Source organism: Elephantulus edwardii, unplaced genomic scaffold (genome assembly GCF_000299155.1).
Source record: "Elephantulus edwardii isolate Elephantulus edwardi_28Jun2011 unplaced genomic scaffold, EleEdw1.0 scaffold00106, whole genome shotgun sequence".
NCBI lineage: Eukaryota > Metazoa > Chordata > Mammalia > Macroscelidea > Macroscelididae > Elephantulus > Elephantulus edwardii.
Window position 1 is genome coordinate 715,001 of NW_006399856.1, and position 21,802 is coordinate 736,802.

Below are 21,802 nucleotides of genomic sequence, written 5' to 3' on the forward strand. Positions count from 1 at the left end.
CAACACAAAATCCCACAGGCCAGAGAGGAACTGCCCATAGGGTCTCTAAGGCCATAATCTTTAGGGAAGCAGACTGCCATGTCATGTCTGCTGAGGGGGTCAAACCACCATCTTTTCTGTTACCGGCCAGCTGCACTAATTTCTAGACTCCTAGGACTCCCTGAGGAGGGGCCAAAAGACAGTCATGCAGAAAATGAGAAAATCAACAACCAGCCCATGAGCTGGAGTGGAAAGACCTGGGAGAGAGGCTGTTGGCAAGGCAGGCCTTCCTCAGAGGGCAAACCTGAAGCTGGATACTGAAAAAAGAAGGTGCCAACATGACAACTATTCTGAGATTTAGCACCAAGGTCTCAGGGGAGCAGGAATGTGGTGTGTTCTAGAAGCTTCTGGGAGGCCTCGGCGTCTCTTGGTGGGGCTGAGAGGCAGAGAGGGGGTCAGCGAGGTGGGCAGGGGCAGATCTGAAGGGCCTTAGGAGGTGAGAACGAGAGGTGTGGAAAATTCCTGGCAGGTTTTAAGAAGTCAGAAGGCACATGATCTGACTTCAGTATTTGAAAGTTCACTTGGCTGCTGAGAGGAGGATGCAGTGGAAAGTGTGAGAGTGAAGGGGCAGCCAGGGGGGACATGACGGGTCTAGGGATGAAGGGGTGTTGGAAAAGGAGAAAAATGGGATGGTGCAGAGCTTGAGATACATTTTGAGGAAGGGGGCCTGGCTAGCGGTCAGGGGGAAGGACAAGTGGGGACCTTGCTGGGCCTGAAGTCTAGGTTCCTGCACAGAGCAGGGGAAGGTCTTATGAGGTCAGGATAGACGACCGAGTGATGCTGGACCACAGTCTCAGGATTGCCCATCTACCATGCCTTCCACATGACACTCAGGTGGGGCTCCGTCTTCATCTGCCTGCCAGCAGAGTCCACAATCACCCTTCCTGCTCCTCTCCTCGTCCCTCTCTGTCTGGGAAAGGTCCTGCCATTCTTCCAGGCACCCAGTGTGAGTCCCACTTAACTGTCTCCCTGTCTCCATGGCACGGTCCTGTGTCTCAATCATGTGGGCTTGTCCTGGGACCAGACCTTTAAGGAAGTTGTCTTCCCCCAGCTCTCTGCCTCCAATCCAAACTGCAAGTCATTGGCAGAAATAGAAGTTCTTAAAGTACACAGCTTACTGGCTCTCGTTCTCACTCCAAAGCCTTCCATGGCTCCTGCTGCTTAAAGGAAAGTATCCAAATCCCTCAGTAAGGCCTTCTGTCAACTGGAACCAAACAAGGCTCTGACTCTCCCTTCCCAATAAAAATACTGCTCCCAAGAGTGAAAAAAGTAGAAATCTCTTTAGTTATTGAGTAATGCTATAATGGAAACACCACAAATGGATGGCCTCAACAAACAGAAAATTATTCTCTCATGTTTTAGGAAGCTAGATGGCTAAATTTACAGCACTTCACATTGGACTCCAGAAGCTGACCTGATACTGACCATACCCAGCCTTCTCTGAAAAGGGTCATGTGGGCAAGCTGCTTAGCCATGCTCATTTATAAGGCAGGAAGGGTATCTATACTTTATGGATTCTGCAGAACATTGGCTATATAGCTCATCATTTATGACACCGAATAAGCACCAGTAAAATGACTATTAATAAAAAATTGAACCCCCCCCCAAAAAAAAAATGTACAGCACTTTCTGTGTCAGGTAGAAGGTAGAGGTTTCTCCCTATCAGTTCAGGAGGAAAGTCTTCGTCTGTTCTCATCATCTGTGGGCCTAGTGTTCTGGGAGATCTTTATCTGTCTTGACAACAGTCTTCCCTGGGTCTAGAAGGTTCTCAGCAAATGGATGTGTCTAAAGGATGCACTCCACTCCTGGCTCTTCAGTCTCGGTGATGCTGAGGTCCCACCTTCTCTGCTTGCTTCTCTCTCCATTGATCTCTTATAAGATAAACGATACTGTGGCACATTAGGTGTTGGGCTGCTAAAGGAAAGGTCAGCAGTTCTAATTCACCAGCTGCTCCATGGGAGAAAGATGAGACAGGCTCCTCATTTAAAGAGTGCAGCCTTGGGAGGCTGAGGAAGGGTCACTATGAGCTGGAAAGAAGAGATGATGCAAGTCACAGCCTAGGGGAACTCCCCACGTTAGGATCAGAATTATGTTCAGAGAAAGGTTGTTGATGATCACCCTAACCTCCTCCTCACAATTGAGTGGGTCATCGGTCAGATAATGTCATGGAAGTGCCCACACCATTACAGAACTGCAAAATGCTAATAACCACAGCCTAGCCAAGTGAACACATATTTAGGGGAGACACCCAATTCATGATAGCCCCTCAATATCCATCAATGACAAGGGAATAAAGAAACACAACAGACTCATATCATGGAAAACAGATGCTTAAGAGCACCAGGACTATGACATGCTCTAAACTCAAATGGATAAAATAAGCTATAAGGCATAACACAGAGGAAATATACAACCTACCAATACTTAACTAAAGATGTAAAAGCAACAGGAATGCTGTTAGGGACCCAGACATGAATAAAGACAGCTGAGGGGCTAACCTCCAGTGGAGCGGCCTATCTCAGGAGGCACAGCAGGGGCTTCCACAGCATCTGTTCTATTTTATTTTAAGCTGAGTGGTGGTTGGAGCTGTCATATTATCTATCCTTTTTGTGAACTCCTAAAATAACTCATTAAAATTTCAAAACTTCTGCCCTTGCTCCCGGCCTCTGTTCCTGCAGTCCTGCAGTATCTCTGCCTTGAACACCCTCCCTTCTGTCCTCTGGGTTTCCTCTCCTTACTGGAATAATGCCTCTGGGCTCAGCTCACACCATCTTTGAGATGTAACCCTAGCAGAAAGCCTCATCCCTCTACTCTGTCTGGAGTCCTCAGGGTCGCCCCTTCCATGTCCCTGATCAGGAGCTCAGTGGCAGGAGACTGAATCCTGACTAAACCGCAACTAACAATAACCCAGGTGCTTGGGTCAGCACCTCCCGCAGGGCAAGCAGGCAGCAGGAGCCACATCCCACCTGGCCTTCATGTGACTTGCGTTGGCCCCTCGTGGCTCTCCTGTACTTCCTGAGTGCAGCACTGTTAATAATGCTGGCTTAGAGGCCAGGAAAAGCTGGGCAGTGGGGATGGGGCTGGACTGTAGATCTTAAAGAGACAGGAAAATGAACTGTCAACTGTGTGGCCCATACCTCACCCAGCTGGGGAGGTCCAGCGAAGTCCAGTGGTGCATCTTGCTCTATTTCCAGTCTCCTCTATCTCCGCTCTCCCCCTCTTTCTTCCTGCTGCACTCATAGACGGGGTCAAGCAGATTATTCTGCTAAGCAGGTCAGCTAGGCCCAGGGCCATGGGTGGGGTTGGGTCACTGGGACACACTGTCCCAATTTCCCTGGACCTTAAGTCTAGATACAGTCATCTGTGCATGGTGCAAATAGTTAAGTTCTAGGCTACTAACTCAGAGGCTGGAAGTTCAAAGCAGTTCAGAGACTTCTTGGGAAAAAAGGCCTGGAGCTCAGCTTCTAAAGGGGAGTTGGAATGATTTGAGGACAAGTGGAGATCTAAACTTGGTCCCACTGAGGCTGGAAAAGGAGAGAGAAGAGCCAGAAGAGGAAGTGAGGAGCACTGGCTCACAGTCTGCCCTCTGTCTTGGACAGGCTGAGCACCTCAGGCAGGTCGTTGCGCCACTCTGGAGCCCGTCTTCTTCATCATTCATAATAATTATCATCATAACCACTTTCTTGCTCCTTCCTGTGGGCTGACCCTATGCTCTGTGCCTCCTATCCCTGAATCAAGTCATCCTCAGAACACTCCCAAGGCAAGCACTGTTATTATTATTATCATCATCTCCATTTTACAGACAGGGAAACTGAGGCTCAGAGAGGCAGGAGGCGACTGGTCAGAATCACAGCTTTTTGAGTGGTGGAGCAGAGATTCATCCATAGCCAGTCTGACCCTGGAGTCTACACTCTGAGCCACTAGAATCCTCCTGAAGCCTCAAATGAGGGGGTAGATGAATGGATTAAAATTATTTTGGGGAAGATCCAACTCCTTTGTGGGCCTTTTCTTAGAAAAATGATATGCTGGGTTAGTTATAATGACCCACACTTAGCCCAGGCATCTGGCCCCAGGGCCTCCTGAAGTGCTGGCTTTAGTCTCTCCCAGTCATGAACTTCTTGGAGAATTTGGTAAGTGCTAAGAATTCTCTTCCTGGACCAAGCCATTACATACACATCTGCTGAGGGTCAGAGACCACGGCCCTCAGTGTGAGACACCCTAAATCCCCTATTCTTGCAGGCCCCTTCCGTATCTAGCTAGCTCAGAAACTCCTAATCCTGGATTCATGGTGATTCCATAGGTAATGCTGTGAACCTGATGGAGAAAATAATTTAAGAAACAACACCACAATCTAGAAGGGGAAATGTGACTGTGGAGGAGTAACTGGGAAGCACCTGTGTCCTCCTGTCGCCTGTCCCTCCCCTTCTCCCTTTCTCCCCTACTCCTTACCCCTGAACCAGCTGGGACATCGCATCCCATGCAACAGGTCTTGGGTTTTCCATAACATCCTTTCTTTTACCAGCAGAAGCAAGAAGCAGGAAGTCTGGTCCAGTCACTGTCCAAGCTTCAATTGTCCTCTCTGTAAAACTAAGCTTTCCTTCTTCAAGAGAGCAGCTGAGCCCCAGAAAGCTCATGTGACTTAGAAGACACCCCAGGGCAGACATGGGAGTCAAACTCTCTACCAAGAGGTCCTGTGCATGGTCACAAGCCGGGCTCTACATCACTGCTTCTCAAGGGTGGATTTTTATTTTTATTAAATATAATTTTTATACTGTTTTACATATAAAGTTCAAATACATTGTTTTTCACACTGGATCTTTCCCATTTCCTTTACCCGCCCCTCCCTCCACTCATCAAATTGTGCCACCGGATGATTAACCACACCCCCCATGACCACACACACACACTCCCTGCCCACCCTCACCCTTCTGCTCTCACCATCCCCCCACCGAAGGGTGGATCTTGGACCACCCACACTGGAACTATGTGGGCCTGTTGGTTAAATGAGAAGATTCTGACCTTCTCCTCTCCCCGCCCCTAACCCCCTCATGGATTCTGACTCAGCAGTCCTGGGGCCCAGATCCACCAGGCACCACTTCACCAAAAAGAAAACACAAGCTTCCTGACTGGCCACCCGGGACCCAGGTGGGAGACAGAAAGGGGCAGCTGGGGGGGGAGGGGGGTGGTAGCCCGCTGGCCTGGGGAGAACCCTCCCTGTGGGGCGCCTGCTGACCACACAGTGGCAAGTGACACAGGTGTTAGAACAGGGAGCACCCTTTATCCCTCATCTCACTGAACCACAGGGTGGCTTCTCTGGTCTGAGCTTCTAGCCCCAAGGGAGGCCGTGTGGGGCGGCTGGGGACAGCATGACATGGGACTGCCCCTGAGCCTGCTCTCTGCGGCACACAGTGAACACACAAAGGAACTCTTCTTCCTCCTCCCCTGGCTGGGCAGTTTCGCCATCCTCAGCAAACCCAGAAGCCTGAGTGTTTTCCAGTGCCAACCCTAGGGAGACCGTGGGGCCCCAGCCTCCCAGTCAGCCCAGGCCAGGGAAGAGGATGAAGGGGGCTCTGAGCAAAAAGAGCATCTCGAACGCCCACCCTGTCAGGGTCACTCTCTCTGAAGCCCCTTAAATGGCCCTGGCCGGAACTGAAACCCAACAGGCAAGCTCAAATTGGTGAGGCTTCTGGTTACCAAGTGCTTCTGGTTCCTCTTTCCAGCCCACTCCTCCCTCCCCCTGAAAGGTCCAGGCTTCACACTGGACTAAGGCCAGGGTGCTCTTTATGAAGAAATGCCTCTCGGAGGCCTGGAGAGCCACAGGGACACAGAGTTCTTTCTACTTGAGCCTGAGCCCTGTCCCTGACCCCTTAGGAACAAAGAGGCTCCTCCAAGCTGAGGAAACTGAAGATGCTAATGAGAGCGATAAAAATGCCCTGGAGGGTAGAAGTTTCCTGAAGCTGCCAGGCAGGGCAGCAGAAGGGGGACACTTGCCTACACCCTGGAGAAGGACAGCGAAGGCCTGTCCCCAGGGTCATGGGGCCCAGACTTTATAGAGGAGGCCATTTATTTTTTTTTCCCATTTTTTTTTTAGCACAGGGATTGAGGGAGGCTGACTGGAAACCACAGGCCCTTTAGTAGGATCAGGGGCCCAAGAAGAGTGATGGTCTTTCCACCATGCCTGAGTCCTGGCAGGAAGTCTGGCCTCACTGTCCCTGCTGGCTGCCTGCCCAGACAAGGTCCCTGAGTTTTGTTTCGCTTTTGTTTGTGCTGGCTTTCTGCCCTCTCCTTTAACCCCCCTTCCCTATGCCAACTCAAACTCATTGCTAGAGTCCCAGCTGGTCCTCTGGCGGGTTTTCAGGAGGCTGAAAACCGCACGGGAGAAGACTGCTCATACTTCTCCTGTGGAAATGCTGATGGATTTGAACAACTGAAGATGTGCTCTCTTAATTCAATCCTGCTCTCAGTGGGAGTGAGACCTGAGGACATAGAACTCAAGAACAAACAGGAATATGCAGTACAAACTCTATGAGAGAAGCCAAGGTCAGGGGCTCACCAGAAGTAGAGGTTCATTTTGACAGGGCAACCTGTCAAGACTGGCAGGCTTCATGGTGATGGCGGCATCTGAGCCAAGCTTTATTTCATCTAAGAAATATTAAGAGCCAATTATGTGCCAGGCACTATTGAAGAAGGTGAGATAGTAGTAAACAAAGTTTCTTCCCTCATACAGCTCTTATTATGGAATAAGATAAAGAACAAAAGAGGGTAGAGATGCTGGGGAGTACAGGCTCAGACACTGTTACTTTCACACAGGCTGGTAAGGCAGGCACTTCTAACAAGGTGAAATGTGAGCAAAGATCTGGAGGAAGGCAGGCAGAGGGTTCTCAAGCCAGAAAAGCAAATCAAAGCCCTGGAGGCTGGGATCATCTTGAAGGGTTTAAGGAAGCCAGGGCGGCTGAGGCAGAACGGGCAAAGTAGGAGTAATAAAAGATGGGGTACGAATGTACAGGTTTGGGGGTGCAGTGGGGGTGGGGAGGTAGGCTGGGGTCAGAGCGTTAAGCTACTCTTTGAGTGGACTTTGACTCAGAGAGAGAGGAAACTGCTGGAAAGTTGTGAGTAGAAGTGACATGATTTGACTGAAATTTTAAGTTTCACTCTGGTTGCTGCATTGAGAGTAACTTCAGAGTTGTGGTTGTTGTTATGCGCTGTCAAGTAGGAACCAAGTCCTAGCTAGTGGGTTTTCGGGAGGCTGTAAATGCCACAGGAGGAGACTGCCCCATCTTTCTTCTCCCTCAGAGCCACTAGAGGAGGCAGACAGAGCCCCTGGGTCAGCATCACCAGAGAGCCCTCTAGATACCTCAGGCACACCTTGTCACTCCAGAGCACCCCGGTCCCTGCCAAGGAGCATCTGGTTAGATCTATTCACATGCTCCCTGTTCCCCTCCTTGAAAACAGCAGCCGGACCATACTCACACCTGCGACCTCAGTCCTGACACAGGTTCTTAGGAGCTCACTGAATAAGAGAGGGGTGTTTATGTCCCTGGTGGAAGGGTAGGTAGAAACGGCCTTGGAAGTCCCTAAGGAAATTCCAGGAGTCTGGCTAGAGCCTCCTCTCCCTACTTCAGGTGCACCCATGCTACAGAACAAGCAATTGCTAACACTGGTAAAGAACTGCACTACCAACCCAAAGACAGTTTGAATCCACCGAATGCTCCTCAGGAGAAAAGACAGGAAGTGTCCTCCCGTGTGATTTATGTCCTCTGTCAACCTGTTGGACGTGCTCACCAGTCTATGCCAGGAAATCTGGAGGACAACTGCCTGACCCAAGAAAAACGATCCAAGAGAACGTGGACATTATCGAACAATATTAATATCACAGGCAAGCAAAATACTTCTACTGAAGATTGTTCAAAAACAGCTAAAAGGGGCTATATAGACAAAGAACTGTTGCAAATTCAAGTTGGATTTATAAAAGGCTGTAGCACCAGGGATATCACTGCTGATGTCAGACAGCTGAAAGCTAAGAATACTAGACGAATGTCTATTTGTGTTTTATTGACTTTGCAAAGACATTTGACTGTGTGGATCATAAGAAATTATGGCTAACATTGAGAAGAATGGGAATCCCAGAAGAGTTAATTGTGCTCATCCAAAATCTATGCCTAGATCAATGAACAGAACAAGGGAACAGTATATGGTTTAAAATGAAAAAAAGGTGTGCATCAGGGTTGACTCTTCCTCCATACCTATTAAATCTGTATGTGAACAAATTATCCTAGAAGCTGGACTCTATGAAGAAGAATGTGATATCAGGATCAGAGGAAGACTCATAAATAATCTCTATTATGCAGATGACACAACTTTGCTTGCTGAAAGTGAGGAGGACTTGAAGTGCTTGTAGCAGTAGATTAAAGTCTTCTTGTAAACAAACCAGTATATACATAAACTTATACATGTATATATACATACATACATATATATGTGTGTGTGTATATATATGTGTGTGTGTGTATATATATATGTGTGTGTGTATGTATATATATATAATAGTCCTCAGTAAGGATTGCATCTCAATGTCAAGAAAGCAAACATTCTCACTACTGGCCCAATAGGTAAGATCATGATAGATGGAAAAAAGATTGAAACTGTCAATCATTTCATCTTACTTTGATCTACAATCAACACCCCTTGGTACCAGCAATCAGGAGATCAGGAGATGTATTAGATTGGGAAAGTCTGCAGTCAGGGACCTCTCCAAATTATTGAGGAGCAGTGATGTCAATTTGAGGTCTAAGGTGCGCCTGATTCAGTCCATGGTCTTTTCAATCACTTGCTTTGCATCTGAGAGCTGGACAATGGTAAATGATGATAGAAGAACTGATGTTTTTCAGCTCTGGTGTTGGAGAACAGTATTAACTATCTACGGACCATTAAAAGAAGAAACAAATATGTCTTAGAGAAGGTACAGCCAGAGCGCTCCTCGGAAGCAAAGTGGATAAAGCTTTGTCTCACTTACTTTGGGCATATTGCTAGGAGAGGCTATTCCTTGGAGAGAGATACCATGCTTGCAAAGGTGGAGGGTAAGTGAAAGAGATGCAGACCCTCAATCAGATGGAGTGACACAGTGACTGCATCAATGCGCTCAAGTATGTCAGAGATTGTGAGGATGGCACAGGGTAAGACGGGATTTAGATGTGCTGTTCACAGAGTCACTGTGGGTGCTCAATGGCAATTAACAGCAGCAACCACCACCATCAGCACCACCCACTGGAGGGTCAGCTATGAGTGTGGGTCAGCTATGAATCAATTTCAACTTGATGATACATAAGAACAACATTGTTCTGGTGGCCTAGTGGGTAAGAAGTGGTACTGTCAACCCAAAGGCAGGCAGTTCAAAGCCACTAAGCTAATTCCATGGAAGAAAGATGGGCAATCTCTTCCTGTGTGATTATACAAGCTCTGAAAACACACTGAACGGTCAGTTCTGATTGGGTGGCAATGACTTGCATCTTGGGTTTTTAAGTTTTGAGGTTTTAAGTTAATGCTTCCTGAGTACTCACTCAGAGCCAGCCCCTGTGCATTTACAGGAGCAATCATCGGATCCTCAAAGGAGCTCTATGATGTTAATAGTACTGACTATCCCTGGTTTACAGGTGTGAACAACGGAGGCCCAGAGGGGCTGAGTGACTTGTCCCCGGTCGCACAGATACTAAGTGTTAACATGAGCTCAAAAGCAGAATCTGTCTGACCCTGCACTGCATGTGCTGACTACTAAATACATTATCCCCCAGAGCCCCCAAACGCGTGTGTTTTCAGCTTAGCTCCAGTCTACTTTCCTCCATTCATTGCGTCTTGCCAACTCCATCTCAAGGTGTCATGTGCTCCCAAAATATGTGAATGTCATGATTAAAAGTGGAAATTCTGTGGTGATGCCCACAATCTGATAAACCAAACAGATGCAAAAGGATTAAGGGTGGGACATTGGTGTTAAGTGCTGCCAGGCCCTTAATCCCATCATAGTCTTGATCTAGGTAAAGGGAGTTTCCTGGGGGTGAGAGAGGTTGGCTTTCATCACTTTCATCAGGAGACATACACTCACTCAGTGCCCTCAAGTTGGAACTGATTCATAGCTCAGAGCTAACCTCCAGTGGGTTTTCTGAGGCAGTAAGTCACATAACTCACACAAGAAGAGATTGCCCAACTTTTTCCTGTAGAGGTGCTGGTGGATTTGAACTAGCAGAGGCTAGGGCGAGGAGCACAATTCCCTATGGACTACTCCACCATGGCTCCGCGAACAAATAAAAGGGGACAGAAGCAGAGAGTAGGGTCTTCAGTATCGCCAAGTCAGAAGCACCTGGAGTGGGACACAGCTTTTGGATCCAGGTTCCTGTACTGGTAAACTGCTCCACACACAGGAAGGCCGAGACATATGGAGATCTTGAAGGAACACTGGGCTTTCTCAGTCTAAGAGACAAGGACCTTCTTCCAGAATTGACACAGAGAGAAAAATCCTTTCCCTAAAGCCAGCACCATGAATTCAGATTTCTAGTTTATCAAGTTGCAAGAGAATCAATTTGTTAAAGACATCCTCATCTGTGGTCTTTGTTACAGCAGCACTGGATAACCAAGACATAGCCCTATAGCTCAGGGGTTAGGTCACTGGCCTTATAAATCAAATTCTTCCTGGCTTCTTGTCAAGGAACTTGGCTTCGTGCCATAGTTTGTTGAGAGTTGAACTGCTGACCCAAAGGTAGGATCAGCAGCTTTGAATTCATGAGCGGCTCCAAAGGAGAAAGATGGGTAAATCTCCTTCCTTGCAATTTACAGCCTCCAAAAAAATTCACTGGAAGGTCAGCTAAGAGTTGGTCTGACTTAATGGCTTTAAGTGAGCTTAAGTTTAGGGGTTTTGAGATAACCAAGACAGACTACAACTCTGGCTATATCTGAGGAAAGCCCATTATAAAACGACCAAACACGGGTGGTTATTAACGAACAACAGCTTCTCTCGCAGCATTGCTGAGTGCTTTCCAGCCTCCAAACTTTCAGGATGGCGCATGCCCACTTCTCTGCCCCTCCCAGCCATGTCCTGTTGCCATCCGTCCCCTCCCTTTCCATCCTTCCTGGAGGCTGTGTGGGCATCCCCACAGGACCCACACCTGCCTATTTCCCCCCATCCCATTTCCTGCTAATACTCCCTTTCCCTCTTGCCAGCCAGTAGTCCTTCCTATAAGGGGGAATGGTCAATTGTTTCCCAGATCTGGAATTCTGATTCCAGGCACACCCTTCTGCTCTAAAGAACGTGGGAATTAATTACAAGGCAACCTTGAAATTGAGACAAAGGAAAGCGTAAAATAATACTGAATTCTGAGAAGGCTCTTAAGAGAATTTCAAGTTTGAGAAAGGAAATATCCAGATCTCACATTCTAGGAATACTCAGACTCCCTCAGGATTCTGAGGTATGATTTTGGAGATTGATTCTGATCTCAGGAATTCTGATTCTAGCTTCTTAAAAAATTTTTTTCTTTTCCATTTCCTCAGGAGTATGACTTCAAACTTACCCATTTTGAAAGCAAAAGTAGATTAAAAAAAATCTTCTTCAAGAAGCAAATTCCCATTCTGTAGGAAGTAATACTTTTTAATATCCCAAATATTAAGATATTTAAATATTTGTAAATTTTATTATCTATGTAATCATTACTTAAGCTATTTGTAGAGTAATAATAAATTGATCGGAACATTATTTAGAACGCGACCAATGTTTGATCATATGAATGCCCCAAAATACACTCACACACTTTTTCCAGATCCGCCCCCCCTCCCCTTTTTTTATTTCCACTTCTCAGATCTGAGTGTCAGGGGAATCCTAGCCTGAAGCTCTGCGAATGAGTGGGGTGGTCTGGGAAAAGCGGAATTAATTTCACAACGTCTGCTCTAAAACTCCGGAAATTCCCAGGCTTAGGTCCCCCCTGCACCTGGCCCAGGGCCAGGGCTCCCACAAGTCCCATCCCCAATATCACTGTCTCTAACCTTCAGCTTTACGACTTGCCCCATTGTCTCTCCCAGTGGAGAACAAATGGAAGAGGGAAAGGGAGGAGAGGACCTTGCAAGGCCCTTCTCCTTGTCTCTCCTTCCCTGCCTCTCTGCAACTCCGCAGCAGAAGACAACTGATTACAGCTTGTCTGGACCCGGGAAGAAAGGGGCAAAGGGAGGGGAGAGGGAAGACGAAGAGGGGGCAGGGAGTCCCGTGCAGGCAAGAGAACAAGCCGCTGGAGATCAGTGAACCTCGACAACTCAGGCTGAGTGGCTGGGTCAGATTTCACAGCCTGGGCTTCGGACTCTAGACAGGGCGGAGGCGGGGGTGGGGTGGGGGAGAGGATGTACCGACCTACATGGGTAGGGACTCCTACTTGGGAGCTCATCTTGAGTAGTGGGGGTTTGGGGGTGGGAAGAGGGACAGGGAGACAGGGGAAGAACTGGCGGTTTCCAACAGCAGTTTGGAGTCTAAAGCCAAGCTTTTTTCTCTCTTGCACCTGTCAACCGTGGGGAGTGGGTGGGCCTCTGGGAGCCCCTAGCCCAGCAAAGGGCAGGAATGGTCAAGCCGGCAGGAGGCTCCTGCACCCACTCCTTTACCCCTTCCCAGTCTGCAGCCCTTCAGTGGCTCTTTTCTCTTCATGTCCTTTTATCTGCTACCTTGGTCCATCCCTCCTTTATTTTTCTCCTCCTTAACACTTATCCCATCCTATTTCTGCAGCCCTCCAACTCCTTGGCTCCACCAGCTTTCGTACCCCCCTCCAGTCCTCCTAATTCAGTGGCTTTCCCAGCGCGCCTCTACGATTCTCCTGTGGTCTCGCATCTCCCGGCTCGGTGGCCGCAGCCCTTGCCTCCCGGTGCGTCCCCCGCGCGCCCGTGCGCCCTGCGCCCCGCTGCACTAACCCGATTCGGAAGAGCAGGCGCTCACTGCGCGCCATGAGCAGGCCGCGGAGGCTCCGCCGAGCGCGGCAGCCGCGGGGACTCGCGAACAGGATCACGGCGAGGAGAAGCACGCCGAAACCGACGAGCCACAGCCACGGCGCGGGCCAGTCCGGCCAGGCCATGCTAGGGGCAGGCGCCCGCCGCCGGCCGGGGGGCGGGGCTGGCCGTTGCTAGGCGACAGGGCGGCCCGGGCCCCACGCGGGGAACCTGCGAGGTTGGGGCCCCGCCCCCTGCGCCAACAGGCTGGGGGGCGTTGGGGCCGTTCTGGCCCGCCCCTCCCATTGGCATGCGTTCAGCCCCACCCCCTCACCACCCTCGACCTGGCGCGCACCCAGAAAGCCACCCGGCTAGTGGTGGCCAGGCCCCGCCCCCGGCTGGCCGCGCGGAAGGCGGGGCCGGAGAGAGCCTTAGTTAGATCTGCGCTAATCCCGGTGCGTAATCCTCTAAATCCTGGAAAGGGGCAGACGCCTGCAAGTCTGTCCCCTCTCCGCCTTCTCCGACAACAACCTGCAGGAGACTCTGAAACAAGACACTCACTGGAGTGGTCTTCCTGGCGGGAAGCCTTACTTGAGCTTTTTTCAGCTGGATGGAACCAGAGTGATCAACTGGCTCAACTTCCAGTCATTCACTCACTCATTCAATTGCTTTTCTAGTCTTCCTATGTACCAGGCATTGTGCTAGGCTCTGAGGATACAGGAGCCAAAGACAGGCGGCCCTGCATTTCTGTAACCTACATTGTAGAATATCCTGAGACAAACCACAAACATTATACATGTACGTAGATGTGTACTTAATTTCAAGATAAAGTGCTTTAAAGGAAGGAAAAGAAACAATGAAAGGGAAGACAGAGGGCACCAACTGAATGGCAGGTGCCATTCAAGGCATGACAGAATGGACAAGAGGCCATCAAGGTGAGTGGGGTTGGGACTTGACCAAGGTTACAAAGCACATGAGTGAGAGTGACAAGACTATGTCTGAGGTATCCAGCATCAAAAGCCTAGTTGATTTCCAGGTGACCACACTACCTCCAGCAACATTGCAACATTTCTCGAAGTTGTCAGGGTCAATAGGACAAAAGTAGATGGAAGGGCATGATGCAATCTCCAAGGCACACAGGTGCTCAGGCTGGTTAGTTCCCACCCTGGGTTAGGCCTGGGCTAGGATAGGAAGAGAAAGAAATGGGGTGGTCAAGTTCACTCTTACTGGGAGACTGCCGGGTAGGGAAGCAGGTGAGGCAACACTCTTGTTTTTCCCCCCTGCTCATACATTTTTCTTCTTTTCCTATGATGTACTGTTGTTGTTAAGTGCCGTCGTATCATAGGCGACTCATACTACTCTGATTTAATTTTTCCCCATGAGTAATTGATGATCTATCCCAAAGTCAGCACCTGGCCTGGTTTTAACTGCTGATATTGAGGTTTTACAATGAATCTTCCCACAGATGTAGTCAATCTGATTCCTATACAGCCCACCAGGTGATGTCCATATGTAAAGTGGCTCTAAGTGTTGTGTTTTGAGGGTTTTTTTTAAAGTGTTTGTGATGCATAAGTCATTGAACACACAAAATGTGATCATTCTATTTCCAGTCCCATATCTGTCATCAAGTCCATACTTTCCAATTACCATTCCTTCTTCATCGTTTCCAACTTCTGCATTCCAGTCACCAGTTATCATTAATGGATCTTGATTGCATGTTTGTTCCATTTCAAACTATAAGATTTGGTAAAAATTTTCAGTTTCCGCCTCTTTGGTTTTAGCTTTTGGTGTGTATATTTGAATAATAGTCTAATGAACAGGTCTTCCTTGTATGCATATGGATAATATCCCATCACTCACAACATACTTCAGGATAGAACTTGAAATTGTCTTTTTAATTATGAATGCAACTCCATTCTTCTGCGGTTTTTTATTCCCTCCTAGTATACCATGTGACTGTCTGATTCAAGGTAGCCAAAGCTAGTCCATCTTACTAATGCTTAGAAGGTCTATGTTCATGAGTTCCATTTAATTTTTCACAACTTTTTATTAAAAAAGTTTTCCAACATTTATACTGCATACATTCCATGTTCTGATGAGTAAAGGATGTTTGCCAGTACTTCTCATGCACAACCTATACCTTGACCAAGAGGCTGCTATGCAAACGAGCAAGGCAACACTACATGGTTTAGAATTAAGGAACATGTGTGTCAGGGTTTTATCCTCTCCCCATACCTATTCAATCTGTATGCTGAGCAAATTCTTCAAGAAGCTGGACTCTTCCCAGAGGCGAACGGTTCAAATCCACCAGATGCTCTGCCGGGGAAGGAGGGACACTCTCCTCCTGTACCAGTCAGATCTGATTTGACGGTACATGCACACAAAAATAATAAAATAAAATTTTTTTTTAAAAAGAAGCTGGACTCTATAGAGGAATGTGGCATCAGGATAGGAGACTCATAATCAATAACCTGGGTTATGCAGATAACACAACCTTGCTTGCTAAAAATGAGGAGGATCTGAAACTCTTGCTGCAGAAGATCAAAGAATCCAGCCTTCAACAGATGCTGCGGTTGACGGCATCTCAATGTCAATAAAACAAAATTTCTCACCACTGGACCACTAGGCAAGATCGTGATAGATGGAAAAAAGAATGAAACTGTCAACCACTTCATCTTACTTGGATCCACGTCAACACCCTTGATACCAGAAGATCAGGAGACTATTGCACAGGAAAAGTCTACAGTTAGGGACCTCTCCAAATTACTGATGAGCAGTGATGTCAGTTTGAGGACTAAGGTACACCTGATTCAGGCCATGGTCTTTTCAATCATTTGCTATGCATCTGAGAGCTGGACAATGACTAAGGATGACAGAAGAAGATTTGATGCTTTTTAGCTCTGGCGTTGGAGAAGAGTATTGAACGTCCCATAGACTGCCAAAAGAAGAAACAAATGTCTTGGAGAAGGTATAGCCAGTGTGCTCCTTGGAGGCAAAGATGAGAAAGGTTCATCTCACATACTTCAGGCATGTTGTTAGGAGAGGCTACTCCTTGGAGAGAAATATCATGGTTGGAAAAGTGGAGGGTCTAAAAAAAGAGAGGAAGACTCTCAACCAGATGTCTTTTTTTTTTCTATAATTATATTTTATTAATTTTCATAAACATTTACAGAGATTTTGGGCTTCCACTCATTCATTTCAACCAGATGTCTTGACACAGTGACTGCAGGATTGGACTCAAGTATGTCTGAGATTGTGAGGATGGCACAGGACAGGACAAGATCAGTTGTTCATGTGGTTGTTATAAGCCCTACATACGGCACCTAAGAACAACTAATCTGATTAGGAATTTGGCTCAAGGTCTGGGTCCCTAATGTTGAGAGTATACTAAACTCCTTAGATGACTGACTTTGAGTCCATTCTGACTTCTAACAACCCGCTGGGAGAGAGTAGAACTTCCCCTGAGTTTCCTGGGCGGTAATCTTTCTGGGAGCAGATCACCACCGTTTGTTGACTTCTGAGCGGCCGTTGGGTGGGTTCCAACAGCCAATCTTGGAGTTAGCAGTCAAGAGCTTAACCTCTGTGCCACCATGGCCTCTTACTATATCAGGTGTGGATCATCATGTGCCACACACGGGAGGTTTTATCAAAGTCCTTCACCCTCAACCAAGGTCAGAGATTGGTTCATTTATCCCCAAACAGAATTAGAACTCAGAAAACCTAGGCAAACAAAGCTTCTCTTTCATGACTACGTCTTGAGGGGCAGAATCTATGACTTGTTTGCCCCACAATTCAGCTGTTTCTCTGCTCTCATCCCAACCCTGACGCTTGGCACCTACATAGAGGGCTCTCCATAAACGGTCACGGCTAGAACTGAATGAAACTGTCACCATTCCTCTTCCCTCGTGTGTGCCACAGAGAAAGACTGATAAGGAAACCTGCAGGAGGCCTTTCAGACTGGAACATTTGTGTCCTCTAAGTCTGTATACAGAGTGTAGAATCACAGAGCAGAATCAAAAGTCATTGTGAACACACCTTTCTGCAGGTGAGGCTGTGCCAAGCATGATATTGAGAAATTAAAACACAACCCCTGTAATCTGAAACAGGAAATGCAGGCTGAGGCATGGACCAGCAGAGATTGCAGATACGTTTGAATCCTAAATCTCAAGTCACATACACACACATTTGCTGTTATGTGCCGTCGAGTCGCCTGTGACTCATAGTGACCCTATGTACAACAGCCCTAAATCCTGCTCTGTCCTGTGCCAATCTTATTGTCTCTGACACACCTACCTCCATTACCCCAGTCACTGAATCAATCCATCTCATTGAGGGTCTGTCTCTCCACCCTCCCAAGCATGATGACCCTCTCCAAAGACTGATCCCACCTTGCAACCTGTCCAAAGTATGTCAGATGAAGCTTCAGAATCCTTGCCTCCGAGGAGCAGCCTGGCTTTATCCTCTCCAGGACAAATCTGTTTGTTCTCCTAACAGTCCCTGGTATATTCAATGCTCTTCTCCAGCACCACACTTCAAAGGCATCAATTCTCCTATCAACCCTAGTCATTATCCAGCTTTCTGATGCATAGCAAGTAATTTTTGTCTTTGATCTTTGTCTTGGGAGACCATGGCCTGTCTAAGGTGCACCTTAGTCCCTAGACTGACATCATTGCTCTTCTGTACTTTGGAGAACTCTCTGACAGCAGACTTTCCCAATGCAATTAGTCTCTTAATTTCCTGGCTGCCAGTACCAAGAGTGCTGATTATAGAGCTTTTATACAGAATAAATTTAAGGTGCTTTTTTTTTGAGTGTGCAGAACACTCAGGCAGGGCTGGGATGAGTGTGAAATGGGACTCATGCAGCCCCAGGAAGTCATCTTTTCCTCCTCCTCCTGACTGTCTGAGAGGCTTCCAACATCATCAGCTCCAAATTTGCTTTAACTTCACTTCCTCTTCTAAGAGACTCTTCTCACTCTTATAGACCTTCCCCTGCATTTGCTACCTAACCAGCTGGTGTTCCTTGAGCCTGCCACACTTCCTCAGGAGGCTGTACCTTCTGCCTGGCTTCATATTCATCCTTTGCTCCCCCAAGACAAAGATCAGGAGCTCTCGCCTCAAGATGAAAGCTCTCTCCCCTTCCATGTCCTCCTCTGTGGCAGCTGGGTCCTGTACATATGTCTAGCATTCAGTCTAATACCCCATGCTATAGTTTCTTGCTTACATGTCTATATTGTGACTGAGAGACGAAGACTTTCATGTCTTCCTTAAGGGCATGTCTATGATTCAATGTGCTGTTTCATCTCTGAATCCACCATGTCTGGCTTGCTGCCAGTCACACATTAAATACAAATGTTCTTTGAAATGTTGAACTCAAGCACCCCTAAGTCCCTGTTTGTGATAAGGCAGAGCTTATCTTTTTAGCCTCCTCAGATGGCATTGTTACCACAGACCAGACTCTTTGGCCAAGTTTATGTCACTTTAGGGCCTTTGGCCTTGTTTCCTCTATTGGGAACACTCTTCTCCTAGTTTTCAATGGGTGACAGCTTTTCAACTTTTGGTAAGTCCTCCCCTCTTACCCCTCAATACACACATCTCTGTTCAAGAAACAAGCTGAATTTGGAGCTGACTGGTGGTTACATGGACATGTACCAGTGCTTCCCAATGCTTCCTGGGAAAATCTGAGTGTCTCAAGCCATTGCTAACTATCACATCTGTGGGAGGAATGCTCCTGGCATCTAGTGGGTCAATGCCAGGCATGTTGCTGAATGTGCTACAGTGCACAGGCCAGTTCTCCCACAGCAAGTCATGACCAGTCCAAGTGGGGCGGAGGTTAAGAAACCCTGACACAAACAAAAGTGAAAACCCACCAAATTGTGCCCTAAATAACCGCTTGACGTTATACATCAAAGTACAAGAGAACAGTTTCCCCCACTCCGAGACACCCTGATTATAATTCTCTACTATGTTATTACATTGCTTTTACTTGCTTCCTTCACAGCACTTTTCACAATCTGACTCTGTTCTCTGTGTCCCATCTGTTACGGACATGGGAACATGTAAACCCCAGGAGGTCAGGAAAGGGAACTGGCTTAACCACTGTCCTACCAGGGCCTGGCATGATTTGTGGCACAGAACAGTCACTTGGGTAAATACTTTTGATGAATGATAAAAACAGAGAAAGAATGGGTGAAGGGTTATCTGTTGGCCCTGAGTGCTTAGACTGTCAGGAAGCTGGAACCTTTGCATGCTGATCAGCCAGCCTAGCCCTGCAGGAGACTTGGGCACAAGCCAAACCCCACTTAGAAGGGCCGGCTATGAGGCTGGCCAATCCCAAGTCACAAAGGCCTGGCCAGTGGACATGGCTTATGGCATCAGGAAAGACCTTCAGGCCCGTCAGGAGGGGAATCCACACACTCTAGGCCTTTGGTCTTAATCTTCTCCTGAGCAACTTTGCAGAAAGCACTGCCGAGACTAAGATTTGCCTCTCTGGAGAGACTCGTGGATAATCTGGGTTAGATGGCTGGCCATTCGGCAGGCTACTCTGTGATGTGGTGGCGGTTTTAGAGGTTCCCTCACAAATATCAAGCTCCCTTCCAGGTGCTGGGGGCCTTCTTGTTTCTGCCCTTTGTTCCACCTGCCAGTCCAGGCTGCTTCTGCCTGGTGTCTGCACCTGCCTTCCCAATGGCCGTGAGCGCCCCTGAGGATGGAGAGCCTGCCTATATCCCTGCATCACGACTCAGGCTTGATGCTTCGTGCTCAGCTGGTGTTCAGTAAATCACATTGATGACGATGATGATGGTGATGCGACCCCAGTGATGATGAAGATGACACAATCATGAAGGAGCTGAGATGACTGGAGCGGTCTGAATGTCAAAGAAAAGAAACATTTGATTGGACAAGGTAGGAAAAGTTAGTTCGGTTTAGGAAAATGAGCCAAATCCAGAGGTGGTGGGTGGAATTATCTGTCCCTTCAGCTCAGCTCAGCCACAGTCACTTCAATCCATCCCCTGATCTGATTCCTCCACCCCAGACTTACCCTTCCACTGGGGACTCCTCCCTATCCTTCGCTCTGTGCATTCCGGAGCGCTGGTTTGTTTGGGAACAACACCCTGCTCTGCTCCTCTGTCTTCTCACAGAACTGCCCTCTCCTCACTGAATGTGACCCTGCCTTCATGTTCTTCTCTCTCTGCCACAGTCCTAGCTTCTGGAGGAGACACTTTCAGCCATCCACATTGGTGCAGTTCTGGCTTGTTCCATGTCAAGTCAAGACCACTGTCCTGCCTCCTTTGTGTAACGTCTCTTCCCCTACCCCAAGCATCAGCCCCATTTACTGACCCAGTCCAAGCTCTCTGAGAAGTTAGACACTGTTTTTCAGACATCTTGCCTCATTGCTGCCAGGCATGTAATTCCATGTCTCATTGGGCATCTTAACTCAGCAGTTCTCAAACTCCATAAGGCCTGAGAGCCATTCAGACAGTGTGCCAAATTACAGAACTCCAGATCCCCACCTCTGGAGAACCAGACTTGGTAGGTCTGGGGAAGGTGTATGGGTCTACATTTTGCACGGATGATTCTGAACCCTGCTTGGCCTTGGTTCCTGACCTCAATTCCAAAGCTTTTACTTTGAGTCAGCAGCCTACTTACACGGCCACACCTGAATTCACCTGCAACTTTTCCACTTCTGGAAACCTAAATGCTTTCTCTTTCTCTTTGACTCCTTTATTCCCATTACACATAGTTCTCCATATCTAGCTCCTCTGCAATACAGTGAATGACTTAATAGTGTCCTTTTAGCCCTAATTTTTGCAATGGTTGAGAGTGGGACCATGTAAATGAGGTGCCTGTGGTTCAACATAAGGAATGACTAGCTTGCTAGTTATGTAAATAAGGTCCATGACATCCTAGAAGAATGTTATGGCGGGACCATGCAAATAAAAGATGTTATTATTGTTGTTATATACTATCAAAATGGATCCCACCCATAGCTAGACCTCTAGTGGGCTATTAGTTTCCATAGGCAGTAAATCCTGCAGAAGACTGCCCGCCATACTTCCTTGGAGCCTCAGGTGGGAGTCAAACCACATGCCTTTGAATTGGCAATGCAGCTCCTTACCACTAAACCCCCAGAGCTCCCTAAATAAAAGGTGCAGGGAACTCTAATGAAGACTGGCCTGCTTGCTATCCTGTTAGGCTTAAGACAGCCAATTCCAGGACAGAGGGTAGACCACACTTACCACCAAGGAAGAAAAGAGTGGAGCACATCCTTTGGATTCAGGATCCTTGTGCTGTGAACCTCCTAGCCCATGGTGGAGGCAGTTTAGGGGGATATGAAGAGAGAGCTAGAACTGACAGAGGTTGGAAAGCAGCAGCAGCAAGAGACCTATAGGAGCTGGACTTCCCAGCTTATGAAGCAAGAAAGCTGAGCATCTTGGGCAGACCTGCTGGCATGGTCGGGTGCCCCCAGGCACTTTTTAGTCCTGCTTGCTGAAACTGAGGAGGACCTGAAGCGCTTGCTGCAGAGGGTCAAGGACTGCAGCCTTCAATATGGACTGAGGCTCAATGTCAAGAAGACAAAGATTTTCATCACTGGGCCAATTGGCAGCATCAGGATGGATGGTGAAGAGATTGAGATTGTTCACAGCTTAGTTTGCTTGGCTCTATAGTCAACACTCTCAGCACCAGTAGCCAGGATATTAAAAGACGTATTGCCGTGGGGAAAATCTGTTGTTAGGGACCTCTCCAAAGTACTGTTGAGCAATGGTGTCTCTCTGGAGACTAAGTTGTGTCTGATATATGCCATGGTCTTTGCTATCACTTG

At 47.8% G+C, this 21,802-nt stretch overlaps 1 protein-coding gene across 2 annotated transcripts in view; it reads right to left on the bottom strand.

Moving 5' to 3' along the window:
* PNKD (paroxysmal nonkinesigenic dyskinesia) overlaps positions 1–21,802 on the bottom strand; it is an 89,570-nt gene that overhangs the window by 17,970 nt on the left and 49,798 nt on the right. Inside the window, exon 1 of one of the 2 annotated variants that reach the window (XM_006891903.1) lies at positions 12,970–13,130. The exons of the other annotated variant lie outside the window; for it this stretch is intronic. Coding sequence (XP_006891965.1) covers positions 12,970–13,130 — 161 coding nt within the window. Of the gene's footprint in view, positions 1–12,969; positions 13,131–21,802 lie in introns of those variants that run through there. 2 annotated transcript variants of the gene reach the window in all.